This window comes from Molothrus ater, chromosome 21 (genome assembly GCF_012460135.2).
Source record: "Molothrus ater isolate BHLD 08-10-18 breed brown headed cowbird chromosome 21, BPBGC_Mater_1.1, whole genome shotgun sequence".
Lineage (NCBI taxonomy): Eukaryota > Metazoa > Chordata > Aves > Passeriformes > Icteridae > Molothrus > Molothrus ater.
The window spans coordinates 1450163-1466532 of NC_050498.2; the positions used below are offsets into that span (position 1 = coordinate 1450163).

The following is a 16370-nucleotide window of genomic DNA, read 5'->3' on the forward strand; positions in this document are numbered from 1 at the left end:
AACATAAAACTCTCTGAAGAGGCCTCAGACACTCGCTGAGCTGTAAGGACAGGTCTGTCCCACAATAATTAAATGGGAATGTCAGCTTGGCCCTGCTCCCAGCTGGGCAGGGGGGCTGAAAGACCAGACATGGACACCACAACCACTCATTTCCCAGGGAAAGCTGCCACCAAGAAATGCTGGATGCAAAGCACCCTCCAGTGCCCCTCAGCCTGAAGAGGGGCTGAAAGGACCAGACTGCAGAGCAGGAGTGGTTGAGTCCCACTTTGACAGCTCCCACTCCACACCCAAAGTACTGCATGTCTTTATTTACATGTGCTAGAGTCAGCAGCCTCCCTCTTGTGAGGGGAATTTGCTGAGGCAGCTGCACTGTGAGTGATAAGTGGATGAAGGATGTGCTCTTCTTTGTGCCACATCCCCATTTCAGGGGTGCCCACTTCAGTAGTTTTATAGAATGAAGGAAGAAAACCAAATTCCCAATTACCTGTGCTGCCAGAACTCCCTAAATGCAGATGGCTGATTAATTGTGCAGGGCAGCTGAAAGGATTTCTAAATGGGTAACAAGGAACCAGGAGATCTTAACAGTAGTTCTGGAGCAGGCTACGCTTTATAAATCAGTATTTAATACTGTGCCAGCCCCAAGTACAAACTATTGCAATGATATAAATGTGCATATTAAAAAGTTATGATCAAATTAATGTGCGTGCCTCATAGCTGTTTTTCAAGTGCTAGAAACATGTCTGTGTAGTCATGAGAACAAGAAAAAAGAAAAAAAGAAGGAACACAAGAAAGGAAAAGGGAAACAAAGGCATTATCTATGTCTGGAGATAATGGCCTGCAAGAATACTGAAATTGCCAAGTCAAGGTCAAGTCTTTTAAGGAAGTAACACTGAAGTGCTTTAATAGTTAAAAGGAGTTCAGAAAATACAAATGCCTCACTTGAAGCCCGTGTGCCAGATTTTTATGCTGTGAACTCTTTTTATTCTTTTTTAACAACCAAGTTATAAACCCTGACAGGCATTACTCAGAATAGCAAAAGCTGGCTGAAGCTTTAATTGCAGCCATATGAATGGTGCTGCTCTAAATAACGAACAAATCCCCTGTCTGAAGAGGAAGAGGAATACCATGGATGTGTTAAAAGATTTCTGAATGTGCTGGTTCACCTTAAAATAGTACCAGGGAAATGGTCAGATTTCTTTTCTCCCCAGCTGCTGTTCAGGAGAGCAGCCCCTGGGTGCCAATCCTTCCTAATGTATTTCCAGAAAATGTGTAACACCTGAGCACGCTGCCCACAAAAATCAATGTAAATGTCTGCAATGCCCTTAGATCAGGCTGTAAGGCCCTTCCTAAAGGAGAGAGGCCCAAATATGGAGCATAAATCCTCTCCTGAGCAGTGGGCAGTGTAAGGAGGGTGTAAATGTGCTCTGTGCCCTGACTGCTGTGCAGCTCTGTTGAATCCCTGAGGTGTGCAGAGGTTACCCAGGTCTTGCAGCAGAGGCACAGGCAGCCAGACAGCATCCACAGCTGCATGCAATTTTTCCTGAGGTCAGGAAGGTTGTGTTTTAAAGTTTCCCATTGTGCCTGCTCCTTCAGTGCCTGCTGCTGCCCTCTGCAAGCAATTACTGGGCCAGATCGTTACTGGCAGCAGTCCTGTGGCACTGCATGCAAACTGGAACCCAGCCCCTTTGATTCCCTGCTCTGTGCTCAGGCAGCACCTGCAGCTTGTGCAGAAGAAAAGGCACCTTCACAACCATGGCAGTGAATAAGGAGAAATTGTCCTGTGTGAGCCTTTGGGCAGAGATTCACCTTCGTGGTCACATCAGGAGGGGGACACGGTTCCTGTGTATCAGGGACACCCCACCCCTCCTTACTGACCAGACACACTTCTCAATTATTCCTGAAAATATCATCAAGCACAGCCTCAAAAACTCGAGCAACATCCTTTCATGTGCTTCTGGGCTTTATTCTTGATTTTTTTTTTTTAACATGCAAGGTGGAAAAGTATGAGGTAAAAGAAATGGCTGCATGAAAATGGCATTTACTGTGAGTTATAAATATACTGGTTTGACCTCTCTCTGAATATCAAATCAAGGAAGATTCAAAGGACACAGATAGCATGGGAATAATAATTTCTTTTCAAGAAAATACCTTTTCAATAAAATAAAAAAAAAAGGACATATAACTCTCTAGGTCTATAATCTTGTCTTTTTTGATAATGGGAAGATGAATGAAGATCACTAGCAGGGGAAACATAAGGAAGCAGAGAAGAGAGATATGTCTACTGCAGCAAATTAACCTGTCAACCTTGTTTAAAAGGGTTATTTTTAAACTCTATTAGCTGCAGGTTTTCATAGCTGTTCAACATCTTCATATTCTTATAGCACTACCCTACACAATTCAAGTGCACACACAAGCTGCAAAGTGCTAAGGATTCCCTGGTAATTTTAGTTTCTAACACAAGCTATTGATTCCTGAAGTATGAGCAGTGAAGAACAGCAACCATTCCTGACTTACTGAAAAACTGTAGGAGCAACACAAGATCTTAAAGTGATGGGTACAGTGAAAATACCATAAAGGGCAAGAAACTTTCCCAGAGTCCACATGCAATGGCAATTCAGTTACAGTAAGAATGGAAAACTGCTCATGGCCTTCACCCTTGAAGCCTCAGAGCTTGAGAAATAACTAAAACAGGGCTCCCATCCCCTGACCTTCAGTGCAGTGAGGCAGTGTCTGCTAACACAACATCCCCTGAGAGGCTGTGCCTGCCTGGGCAGCCTGGACACACCCAGGTGCCACCCTCCAGCCACGAGGGGCTGTGAAGGAAGGCTCAGGGGAGCCTGTGCAGCCACACTGGTAAAGCATCCTAAGGCTTCCTGCACCCTCTCCTGCCCTGAACATTAATCAGAGGAAATGGATACACACGCCTAGGGTCTCCAGGAAAAAATCCCACTTGATACATTTGTGTCCTCAGCCATAAATAAATAAAAGCCACCTTGTCTCCTAGCTACAGAGCTGGAGCTCTTACCCAGGATCTGCTGTCCTGGCTCCAGCACATCCCAGACACTCTGCTGGGACTCTGCCTTCAGCTTTTCACCCTTACACCAACCCTCAGCAATGAGACTTCTGCTCAATGCTGTGTGTGCCTTACCAGGCCTGGCCATGGCACAGAAGTGCCCAGGTGAGAGCCAGCCCTTCCTGTCTGAGCTCTGCTCTGCGCCCTCCACCCCAGCTCAGGCTTCCCAGGCACTGACCTTGACCTTCTGTTGGTGATGGTAGATCTGCCAGGCGATGTGAACGTGCATAGCACACCACTTGCCAGGTTTCTGGAAAAACAAGACATGAATCAGTAACTATCAAAAACCTGAAGTGATGCTCTATTCTATTTCTAGAAGAAAAAAGACCCTGAGCCCTGTCTGGTTTGGTCTGGGGGATCCCCACGCCAAGATAACTGAAAGCAAAGGGTTCCCTCTCCATCCTCCTGGAAAACCAGAACTGGAAAGACTTGTCCCTTGCTGGGGAATTGATCTGGCTATCCAGGAATGCTCCAGCTGGACACACTCCTGTAATCCTCTGATGCCACTGGCTGACAGTGCAGCTTGTGCTGCTGAAAGCTCTGAAGCTGTGTCCCTGTGAGCAGCTGCCCTGCACAGCTGGACCGCTCACAGCTGCACACTCAGGTCATTTCCACAACTGGCATTTCCACCAAATGATGAAAATGGAAGTGGTTTAAAAGGTCACTCTGGTTTTCAAAATTCATCTGACTCCCTCATGTAATTGCTGGTCTGTCCCCCCAAGATTTCAGCTCATAAATGTGCTGAAAACAATGGAGGTCACTCAATTCACTCTGTCTGGGGGTCTTTGCATCCTCCCTGTCCCCCCAAGTCACAGGGAGGAGAGAGGGAGGCAGGAACCAGAGTGCTTGTTAGGCCTCCTGTTGAGTTTGTACTCCATTTCCAGCACAGCTGGAAACTGTCTGAAAAAGACTCATTTGAGAGATACTTTCTTCAATTTTGTTACTTAGGGGTCTGTAGTTACCTACACAAGTAATGACTCCTGCAGATTCAAAAATTATCACAGGAATTCAAGAGTCACCTTAAGCTACTTGAATTAAATGTTTCACAAACTATGGCACATAGTCTGTCTTCTATTTCTAGCTGGGTATCAACCAACAATTAAATAATTTTAAAAAATTAATTCTATCTCACAGACATACTACCCTAAACTCAAGCCTTTTGCTAATTTGCAAAAACTGGCTGTGCTAGTGATTTAGTAAGTTCACTAAAGCAAAATCTAGACCTTTTTCTTGAATGTGCTGAAAAATTAACAAAAACCCCTTTTGGATGAGTGATGAACTGGGTCTTTAGATCCTTTTTTAAAAAATATTTTGTGGTTGAAGGGGATTGTCTATCTACAGTGGACAGTGAGATACCTGGGTGGGACATATCAAACTGAGTAACACAGAAAACACATAATAAAATAATAAAGCAAACTCCTTCAGAGTGCAGTGAAATAAAAGGGAATCACTGCCAGGATCTCTAGGATTTGCCTCAGGAAACCATAATGGAAGGATCAGCAATATTTAAGCCCAAGTATTCACGTGAGGGGTTGCATGAAAAGAGCAAAACTTCCAACTGTGAAACTCTGCCTTGTCCCTGAGTGATCAGGAGCTGCAGGAGTGCCTGTGCTCTCCCAAAAGCGGGGCAGAACTGCCCAGGTGACACTTGGCAGCTCTCATTTGGGATTATTCTGTGCTGCAACCTGGTGGGACTGAGCCGAGCTTGACAAACAGGAGCACAGGAAGATTTCTTACCCTCAACATGGGCCTGAACGGATCTGTCAACTGTGAAGAAGAAATGACAGCTTGGTTACACGCCTGTCACTCAAACAATTGCTCTAATTAACAAATCTGTATTGCTTCATTAAGAGACTAAATTAAAATGTTAGAATTTTACTTTCAAATGAAGGCCTTTTGGATAATAATTAGTCCTGAGCCTCCATCTCCGTGCTGTCCCCTCCCCCTGGCTGTGGCACCTGAGTGGTGACGAGCAGCTCCACCAGAGCTCTGGCCCCTGGCAGCAGCAGCAATTTGTTGATTTAATGCTGCAGAAATGGCTGGTTAACTGCACTGATGGAGGCACAGATCTGTCCTTTGGGCAAACTCCTGCTCTCATCTTTCAGAGCTCCTCAGCTCATGGCAAGGCTGGATAATGGACAAGGCTTGATGGCACAGAGGGGCTGGGATGGCTGGAATGGGGTGTGAGCCATGCCCTGCACACCAGCACTGTGCCCACCCACCAGCCAAGGTCATGGCCTTGTGCCTCACTGCTGCCCGAGCTGCTCTCTGCCATAAATGGGCTTTGCCTTAATTATTAGCACACTGAAACAATGTTGGTAAGCAGGGCCCATATAAAAACCCAATTTTCTCATTTTTATTTTTGATGTGGCCTGTTAGGGGTTTTTTTTTGAGTAGATTTTTTTCTTATTCCCCTTTTTTGCTCATATTTCATCAATAAATGCTGGGAAATAATTCAATTTATTGGGTACTGCTCATTTGTTTTGGATTTTCTGTTTTGAAATGCAATACTAAGGGAGATTTATAGGTGCAGAAGGTACTTAGCAGATGCAGCGATGGCACAATGCATCATCTTGAAATAATCGAAACTCACTCCCAGTTGAAAGGGAACATAAAGCTAAATGACTTCCTGATGGGAGGTTCTGGTTATCTCTGCACTTAGACAAACAAACAGAAATGTGGTTCCTCTTGGTGTAAAGCTCAGCCTCAGCTCCACTGCTGAGCAACCCAAAGTACTGGAACTCAGCCCAACACAAAGACAACAGCTCTGGAGGTTCAGCCGTGCCACAACTCAGAATTTTAGGGAGAGCTCCTCAGTGCTTTTGTCTGAGAGTTCTGCTAAAAATATTTGAGTGTGAAGTTCCTCATGGAAATAATGGCCATCAATTCAAACACACCAACAACCCTTGGGCAGAGGGACAAAGTGCTGAGGCAATAAATGCTGTTCACATCCCCTGGAACTCAGAAATCCAGAGGCACCAAGTGATCAATAAAGTGCATCCGTATTTCACTGGGGCAATCAATGCTACAGTAACCCAGGGAATAGCTGTCATTACCCACATTAAAAACAATTACAGACTACAAACACAAATCTTGGGGAGGTTTGTACATTTTCTACACTGAATTGGACTTTTATGCCTTTATACCCCTGGGCCTGGGGGGAGAGAGCTGCCATCAAGGACAGAGCTCTGCCAGCGCACAGGGGCTGTTTGAAATGTTCCCACAGAATTTCTGCAGCCCTCCCTGATGAAACAGCTCAGACAGCTTTGGCTTTAAGGGTGTTCATTTGGACTTTCTCAAGATGGCAGCCCCAGCATTCAAGGTTTTCAGGAGGAACAAGATTTACTTGAGAAAAAGAAAACAGTTTTTACAGACCCGTGGATCCTTCTGTAGAAGGGTATGTGGGACAGTTCCAGGTCTGGCTGCAACATCAATAGGATTGGAAGTCTGGAAATTCCACAAGGAGAGACAACATTAATGAGCTGCACACCAGTAACAATGCCTACGAGCCACAGAATGTGCAAAATAATAGTTCTTTATCATTACATTGTCTAAGCAATGGAGATAAACTTTTTATAAAGGAAAGGAGAACCATTATAATCCACTCAGTAATAGGAGTATTATCATCTCCATATCCACACTTTGATTATCCACCAACTTCCCATTAGTTTAATCAAAACCACTGAGGGAACAGTGACTGTTTAAACTGGAAAATCTTCTAATGTGAAAAACCTGATTAGGAACACATTTATGACACAGCATCAAAAGCAGCATGTGGAGGACCCAGCCCCTGCTCTGCTGATTACCAGGGATGCACTCAGCACACAGAGCAACACTGCACAAGGACCTCAACTCCATCCACAGGGACTGCCACAATATGGGCATCAGGAAAACATCCACTTGGAAAAAATTGAAACCCTTCCCATTATTTGAATGTTAATAGTCAGTTAATAAAATGCAGTTTTATGAGGGGGAAAAAAAACCCAAACAAAAAAAAACCAACCCAACCCCCCTACATTTAGACAGAGCTTGTTCCTCTGTCAAAATGAAGAAAATAGAAATCAGCTCCAGCATAACTGACAATTAAGTAAGAGAGTTGTTAACAGTCTGATTACCATACAGACAAGAATCTCACTAATGAACTGCAATTTACATACTCAGTCATTAGAGTGGATGGGCCAATTTAAGGAAGGTTTCTCCTCTGCAGAAATTCCACTCCTGATTTCAGTCTTTAGCTGCAAAGACTACAGACTGACTTCTTCCCACTGATAAATAAAGAGTGACTCCAAAAAAACAAAAAAGAAAAGCCCTGAACTTGCCACATTTCTGTCTCCCAGTTATCACCCATGAGGACAGCCAAATCAGTGTTCTGCACTGTGCTGGAGCTGGCAGGTAATTATGGAAATGAGTAAACAAGAATGAGCACCATTTCTTAAAATCCTGATTATTACATGACCTTTCATTAATGCACACTATCTCAGAACTAATTATATTGCTTCTAAAGTTAACCAAGCCTTTATATAAATATTTTTTTTAAAAAATGCTTGTAGATGTTTCTGAACTTAATGAGAAATAACTTCTCTTTGTGGTAAATCTGGGAAAAGACAACTGTCCCCTGTGGAATGAAGCTGTAAGTCAGAGCTCAGCCTCTCCAGAATGTGAACCCTCTGCTAAGCCCAACCCTGCCCTGAGCAGTCCCAGGTAATTCCTGCCTTACCTTGGGTTGGAAAGCTCCTTGCAGCGAGCCAAAGGGGCCGGTGGGAGGGATCATGGGAGGAATACCTGATACAGCTGGAGGATAGGAGTGAAACAGCTGCAACAGAAAGAGAAGAACATCAACACTGGGTCACCACCAGCACAGGCAGCTGAGGAGGACACAGACAGCATTCCTGCAGAATAGTAGGAAAATGTTACATGGAGAAAACTGAGAAGCATTGAAGTGATCTCATTGCAACAATGTTAGTTAAAGCAGTCGATGGGATGTTCACAGATGTCATGAGGTTTAGAGCTTAAAAGCAGTTCCAAAATCAGACAGCCAGCAACCTGTACCTGCCTCGGGCCAGCACAGCATAAGGGAGACATTTGCTCCTCAATTATTAATTTTTAAATTGGTGAGAGGTTTTAAATGGTTTCAGTCTGTGACTTGTTTCAAGAGAAAAGGAAGAATCCTGAGCTGAATGAGCCTCAGAAATCTCCTGTTTAAGTGGAAAAAACCCTTACGAGTTCTAGGATATTGTATCATTAAAACTCCATTAGTAGGTTGGGATTTTAATGGTATCTGTAGGAAATGAGGAAAATATGCACAATTCTTACTTCATTAGTCTGTCTGAGAGGATATCCTGCCACATCTAATATTAGCAGACAGACAATCTGATTTGTTAAAGATTAGTATTCAAACCAAATGTTAAGGCAGAACCTCCCAAAAATGGATGGGAGTTTTTTGTAAAGAGAGAATGCTCAGCACAAAAACGTGCCCACCTCCACTGACCTCCCTGAGCCCAGTGCTCTGTCCTAAAGGAATTTGGGAACAAACAAGATGCTGCTCTGTGCTAATGCAGACAAACACAAGGGAAACAAGCAGGTAAATTAAACAAATAAATTGTTCCCTGGCAGGGTGGGCAGGCCCTGGCACAGGGTGCCCAGAGCAGCTGGGGCTGCCCCTGGATCCCTGGCAGGGCCCAAGGCCAGGCTGGGCAGGGCTTGGAGCAGCCTGAGATATAGGAAGGTGTCCCTGCCATGGCAGGGGTGGAAGAGATGGTTTTTAACATCCCTTCCAGCCCAACCCACTCTGTGATTCCATGATAAACAATCACATCCCAATCTGCCTCTGTGCTCTGCTGGTGAACCTTTGGCTCTTGTTGTGACAGAAAACTCTCCCAGTTTCATGAAAATGCTGCTAGCACACAGCAAACTGCTTCCTGGTGGGAGTCAGGGATGCTAAACATCACACTCCAAACCCATTCTTGGTGGGAAACCTCTGGATCTAGGAGGGGATGGATCTCAGAGGGGATAAATCTAGGAGGGGATAGATCTAGGAATGGATGGATCTAGGAGGGGATGGATCTCAGAGGGGATGAATCTAGGAGGGCATAGATCTAGGAATGGATGGATCTAGGAGGGGATGGATCTAGGAGGGATGGATCTAGGAAGGGATGGATCTAGGAGGGATGGATCTAGGAAGGGATGGATCTAGGAGGGATGGATCTAGGAAAGGATGGATCTAGGAAGGATGGATCTAGGAGGGATGGATCTAGGAAGGGATGGATCTAGGAAAGGATGGATCTAGGAAGGGATGGATCTAGGAGGGATGGATCTAGGAGGGATGGATCTAGGAGGGGATGGATCTAGGAGGGATGGATCTAGGAGGGATGGATCTAGGAAGGATGGATCTAGGAGGGGATGGATCTAGGAAGGATGGATCTAGGAGGGATGGATCTAGGAGGGGATGGATCTAGGAGGGATGGATCTAGGAGGGGATGGATCTAGGAAAGGATGGATCTAGGAGGGATGGATCTAGGAGGGATGGATCTAGGAAGGATGGATCTAGGAGGGGATGGATCTAGGAAAGGATGGATCTAGGAGGGATGGATTCAGAGGGGATGGATCTAGGAGGGATGGATCTAGGAGGGGATGGATCTAGGAGGGGATGGATCTAGGAGGGATGGATCTAGGAGGGATGATCTAGGAGGGATGGATCTAGGAGGGATGGATCTAGGAAAGGATGGATCTAGGAGGGATGGATCTAGGAGGGATGGATCTAGGAAAGGATGGATCTAGGAGGGGATGGATCTAAGAGAGGATGGATCTAGGAAAGGATGGATCTAGGAGGGGATGGATCTAGGAAAGGATGGATCTAGGAGGGGATGGATCTAGGAGGGATGGATCTAGGAAAGGATGGATCTAGGAAAGGATGGATCTAGGAGGGATGGATCTAGGAGGGGATGGATCTAGGAAAGGATGGATCTAGGAAAGGATGGATCTAGGAGGGATGGATCTAGGAGAGGATGGATCTAAGAGAGGATGGATCTAGGAAAGGATGGATCTAGGAGGGATGGATCTAGGAAAGGATGGATCTAGGAGGGATGGATCTAGGAGGGGATGGATCTAGGAAAGGATGGATCTAGGAGGGATGGATCTAGGAGGGATGGATCTAGGAAAGGATGGATCTAGGAAAGGATGGATCTAGGAGGGATGGATCTAGGAGGGGATGGATCTAGGAGGGGATGGATCTAAGAGAGGATGCAGCTCCACTGGAATTGCCACCCTAAAACCTAACAGGATTCTCTGGCTGAGACCAATTCCCCTCTGACCACGGCTGAGCAAAGTCAAACTACTGTGTGCTACTTTTAAGATCAAAATAAATGAGTTAATGGCCAATTGAACAGAAGCAGGACTGGGCAAAGTCAAAGACTGGACATGAGGGGTGGGAAAACACTGAGCAAATCCCATCCCAGAGTAAATCAGTACCACGAAGTTGTGACAGATTTGGATATGCCAGGCATACACTTGTGCTTTTCTTCATCATTTTTCCTTCAACTAGCTTATCTTGCAATGTCATTTATCATATTGTATTTACTGAAAGCTGAGAAAACATTTCAGAGGTATCAGAAGATTTTCTCAGTTCAAAAGCCTGATATTGAGCCTCTGTTCCTGTTGCTGCTGTTGTTTTTAATTCTATTTCATTTGGACCTGCTCCATCCAATGGTGCAGAAAACATTTTGAGATTAGTTGATACTGAACTGTAGACATTTGAGAAACCATTAAGAGACATTTGTCCTCATTTACAATAACTTTTAATGAGTAAAATGTGCTTGATATTCTCCAGTGTCTTCTGTCTTTAATTCTCTGTGTAATGGACTAATTCTAAGTGATGGCAAAAGATGTAATACTTCATATTCTATTGGCTATGACTAATAATAAGGAATTCTTTCCTCAGTTTTATAACAAGTGGTAAGTTAATTAAATGTGACCTTTCCTCAAGGTCAGAATTATTAATAAAATATAAATAGTTTATCTCCATGATTAATTTGTATCAGTTAAATTCCTCCAGCTTTCAGAATTCACATTTCATAGTCAAATACATCCTTCTTCCCAAGAATTCCTTCTCTTTTGAGCAGCAGTTTTTCCTTTTAGCTTTCCCTGGGGAAACATGCAGTGACTACCTTGGCCAGGTGCATGTGATGCTAAACTAGACCTGGCAGCAGCTGCAGGTAAAAGCAAAGCCTCACTGTGCTAAAAGAGAAGAAATAACACTGATTTAAAATTCAGCATTAGCTTCTATATGAGCTGCACTCCCTGTTCTAAAGTAGATGGATTTTAAGTCTCAAACAGACCCTGTTCTCCTCCAAAGTTCACCCACACTCACTGCCAGCTTTAAGGTATCTGAGCTCCAGGTGTGCATCTACAGTGGGAGCTCTTGTCCCTAGAACAGCTCTGTTCAAGTGCCACATTAGTATTTGTATAGTATAGATACAGTATAGTATCTATATGTATATGTATAGTCTGTATATAGATATAGTATCTATATAGATATGTATAGTACTGTATAGATACAGTATTTGTATTTCTCCTGCCCTGTGGCTGTGCCCCCAGCCCAGCTAAGGGACAGCTCCCATTCCCTGTGTCCTGAGACCAGTCCCAGGGGAAGGACCAGGGGACACCCAGCTGGCCTTGCTGGGGTCACAGACAGGCTGGTAGCCCAGTGCAGACACCATGGCATCCCCTGGCAGCAGCTGTCCCACAGGGGCCATGGGGCAGCCCTTTCCCAAGGACAAACCTTTCCCCAGGGAAGGCAGGAGAGACCAGGTCCCTGCCTTGGCCCCAGCTCAGCTCCCTGGCTAAGGGAGCACAGCATGGAGCTCTCCTGACCTTAGAGGGGTGAGGCCATCACCTTTGCAATCCAGGGAACTCCCAGATTTCTGAGATTATTTGACTGAATGTGAGCAGCAGATACAGCAGGAGACTTCTGCAAGGCTTCCTATCCTACACTGCCAACTTCTGTGCTTGATTTGTCTAAAATCCATGCACTATCTCCCAATTCCATGTTCCTGCTGGGATCCACAGGCCACACTGATGACAATCTCCTGGAGCCCTGTGAAGCTCAGCAAATGAGAGTGCAATTGAACACTGGTGCAGGTGAGCAGCAGTGTCCTTTGGAGTGGAGGTGGCAATGTCTGCCCAGTGTTCCTGGAGCTGTGGGCCTGCAAACACTGAGCCCCAGCTCCTCAAATTGAGTGCCAGACATGGAGAGGACTGTTCAGGGGCAGGACAGGCTGTGAGTGGGGGCTGTGTTTGATCCAGACACCATTATCTTAACCAGTTTTTTTTGCCCAGTTCCACTTCTAAGCAAAACCAACACATAAAGCCAAATGCTCTGCAGATTTCTGAGTGCTGATGCAGTACTCCTTCTCTCATCAAAATATTGCTCTTGGATTAAGAAACTCTTGCCAGACACCTGCCTCTGCCAATAGGATGAAGAAAATACAACCCAGAGTTCAGCACCAAACCAATCAGTGGATTCCAACCCCTAGGAGCAGAAGCTTTACATATAACTGGAATTTTAAAAATCAGTTCATCTCAATAAGTAACATTTTTGGTAGCTTAGGTAAACACATCTAGTGCATAGCTGGATTCATGTTGCTGTCATCACACAGAGCTTTCAAAACATAACAAGCCCAGCGGATCAGATGAGCCTTTGAAATTTGAATAATAAGACAGGTTTTCAGATTTTATCAAACAAAATATGATAGATTGGGAAAACTATTAGATTATCTATCCCTGAAGGATTTGTCTGATAGTTTGTCAGTTCATTTTAAGTTCCTTAGCAAAAATATCAGCCCAAGGGTTCGTGGCACAACTGAAACACCGTGATGGAATCACTGCTCCCTCCTGCTCCATGGAACAGTCAGCCCTTCTGTCTCATCTTTTCACATCAAACCTGGACCCAAATGGTGTGTGAGCAAGAGATCTTTTGATTGGAAAAGCTGATACTGCATCTTTATCAGAAACAAGCACCATGAATGCAAGCCTTCAAAAGCCAAAGCAACCAAGGACGGTAATGGTAAATCCTGGAGTGATGATTAGGGAGAGATTTGACACTGTGCCATTGATTGAGTGGTGATCCCAACCCACCACAGAAAAGCAGTGAAGTCAGTTGGAAACAGAGCAATAAAACTCACACTGTGACGGTAGAAGGGGTCAACTTTTGTAGGATATTTGTCAAACTGCAAAGGGATCAAAGCACAAACTAGTTACTTTATATTTCCTTGCTTTAATTCTGTTGGCAAAATAGAAGACAACTTCTCTATTATTTGGCAACCAACAGAGAGGGAAAAATACGCAGAAAATTAATTTCCAATGAAACTGCTTGGGATTTTTTCTTTCTTCAAAGTAAATCAAGATCTTTTTGGGACAGGACAAAGGAGGAGGCCCCAGAGCAAACACTCCAAGCAGGACTGGCCAGAGCCTCATCCCTCAGTCCTGTGCTGGCACCTGAACCTCACACTGTGACAGAGGGACAGCCCTGCCTCTCCTGCCCAGACACCCCTGGGCAGCACAGAAGCCCTTCCCCACAACCTGGCAAATTCTCCACAATACTTTTGTAACAAAGAATAGAGTTGTGCTCTACTTATCCTCACATTTCTGCCTGGGGTACGCACCATGGGCGGTGCTGGCGTCGGCATGATGGCAGTGGGAGGGATGGCGTGTGGGAAGGGTGTGAAGGTGTGCTGGTGGGTGTGTTGGTGTGTGTGCTGGTGCTGGTGCTGGTGCTGGTGGAACTCTGTCCTCAGGTAGGGCGGCGGGCCCAGCGAGGCGCCGCGGTCGGCGCTCTGCGACGCCAGGAACCGCGTGTTCAGCTCCTGCCGCAGGAGGTCTTGCTCTGAAACACAGAAGCACAGAGGGACAGAGGTCATGGGCTTGGAAATGACCTTGGAGATCATCAAGTTCAACCTGTGACCCAACACCACCCTGGCACCCAGACCATGGCACTGAGTGCCATATCCAGTCTTTTCCTAAATATCTCCAGCGACAGTGGCTCCATCACCTCCCTGGGCAGCCCAATCTGATTCCCCAGCACTCCTTCTGTGGATAATTTGTTTCTAATGTCCAGCCTAAACTTCCCCTGGTGCAGCTGAAGGCTGGGTGCTCTTGTCCTGCTGCTGTTCCCTGGGAGCAGAGCCTGACCCCCCCCTGGCTGCACCCTCCTGACAGGGAGTTGTAGAGAGTGATGAGGTCTGCCCTGAGCCTCCTCCTCTCCAGGATAAACAACCCCAGCTCCCTCAGCCCCTCCTCACAGGACTTGTGCTCCAGACCCCTCACCAGCTTTGCTGCCCTTCTCTGGACATGCTCCAGCCCCTCCATGTCCTTCCTAAATTGGGGGGACACAGCACTGCAGGTGTGGCCTCACCAGTGCTGAGTACAGGGGAAAACAAACAATAAAACAACTCCCTCAAGCTTTTCCAGACCTTGTGCCACTTCCTTTGCTGTCTGTGGATAATCATGACAGGGTAAGAGAGCCCCCTCAGGTCTTCCTTCAGATCCCAAAGGCCTGAGACATTACAAAGTTTCCATTTCCCCTCTCACCAAGCCTGTTTTCCCATTTCTCTGAGCATTTATGGACATAGACACAGTCCTGAATAGGTGAGGGTGAACGAGCAAGCTGGAGTGAGCAAAAAAGTGGCTGCTGCTCACAGGAGCATCCGGGTGCACGGACACAAAATGACACTACACAAATGCTCCATTTTCTTCCCCTCAGTAACCTGGTCAGGCCCTGGCACAGGGGGCCGAGAGCAGCTGGGGCTGCCCCTGCATCCCTGGCAGTGCCCAAGGCCAGGCTGGACAGGGCTGGGAGCAGCCTGGGACAGTGGGAGGTGTCCCTGCCATGGCAGGAGTGGCACTGGATGGGCTTTAAGGTCCCCCCAACCCAAACTTTCTGAACACACCTGAGGCCAGAACTGCTGTGAGCTCAGCCAGCACAGACCCTCCCAGCAGCCAGGGAAACTGCTGGGCACAGACCACAACTGCATGAAGACCTTTGCTGTGGGGGGCACAGATTCCATGTGGGCACCTCCTGAACTCAGCTGTGATTTCACTGTGGGTTGAACAAAACAAACCAGGGAGAACCACAGCCTTCCCAAAGCAGTCACTCCTGGGGCAGAGGGAAAGTCCCTGGCTGTGCCTAGGTGTCTGCTTGGCTTTGCCATCACTGTGCTCAGCAGTCAGTACAGCCTCTCCCCACCGCAAGGCCCAAACCCCAGTTATTCTGACCAAAGCCAGAGCTGAGCGTCCCTCACGGCTCTCACCTGAGTAAGTGCTCCCAGCCGGGTGTCCTGGAACCTGCAGCGTCCCTGAGGTCAGCGGGGGTGGCGGGGGCAGAGCCGTGGGAGGGGCAAACATATTGGGGTGGTGTGGGTGTGCGGGAGGCTGCAGGGTGGGCGGGAAGCTGTGCAGGGGGCTGGGGCTGGCCAGGGACAGCGGGAACGGCGACGCCGACGGGTGGTGCGAGATGTGCGGGGGAGGCGCCTGGCTCTTGGCGGGGGTGCTGCTCCTGCTGCTGCTGTAAGGAGAGGAGGAGCTGTCAGGGCACAGAACAGCCCCAGCACACACACACACACCACACAACCTCATGAGCAGCCCCTCATGTCAAACACAGTGTTACAAACGCCAGCTACCATTTCCAGTGCTACCCATTCTCCAACACCTGCTCTGGTAGCTTTTACTTCCTGTGGTCCCCACACACCTGAGCTGTGCAAGAGGTTGGTATTGTCCCACAACAGCACAAAGGAGTAATCAGCCCTGTGCATTCATGACTTAATTTATCAGGTCCTTTCTACATGACTGCTCCTGGTTCATGTTTTCAGGCAACTGAAGCTCAAAATCACTGCATTAATAAAAAATTAATTTTTTTTAAAGTGAATCACTAAGACGAAAGACTGCAGAATATGCAAAATGAAGTTGAGAAGGCAACAACAGATTTGTGCTTATTGTACAGGTAATGTCCCTCTCTACCTCACAATAAAATGAGATGAGTCAACAAAAGAAGTATTTGCAATTACACTGGCTGCAATTTTTCAGGTTTCATTTCCTACTAATGACTATTTAAAATACATTCATGGAAGGCTTAATTCTCCTTGTCTTTATTTCAAGTAACAACACGCTTCTATTGCAGTGACTTTTAAAGACAAGTAATACCAGCTTGGTTAAAAATAAATCCAGGTCTTAAACACCTCCCAGTCTTTAGTCAAAGCATGAAGCAACCACAGTGCTACTTCCCCAGGTCTTGAAGGTCACACCTGCC

General features: G+C 46.3%; 1 protein-coding gene across 7 annotated transcripts in view; it reads right to left on the reverse strand.

Annotated features, from left to right (window-relative positions):
* Window positions 1-16370, reverse strand: part of AUTS2 (activator of transcription and developmental regulator AUTS2) — a 795423-nt gene that overhangs the window by 11717 nt on the left and 767336 nt on the right. For 3 of the 7 annotated variants that reach the window (XM_054516994.1, XM_054516997.1, XM_054517000.1), the window contains 7 exons: window positions 15376-15629; window positions 13711-13952; window positions 13252-13296; window positions 7791-7886; window positions 6449-6520; window positions 4811-4840; window positions 3252-3323 (listed from right to left, as the gene is read on the reverse strand). In XM_054516994.1, the coding sequence (XP_054372969.1) occupies window positions 3252-3323; window positions 4811-4840; window positions 6449-6520; window positions 7791-7886; window positions 13252-13296; window positions 13711-13952; window positions 15376-15629 (811 nt within the window). The remainder of the gene's footprint in view (window positions 1-3251; window positions 3324-4810; window positions 4841-6448; window positions 6521-7790; window positions 7887-13251; window positions 13297-13710; window positions 13953-15375; window positions 15630-16370) is intronic. The other 4 variants (XM_054516996.1, XM_054516999.1, XM_054516995.1 and 1 more) reach the window with 3 other exon arrangements.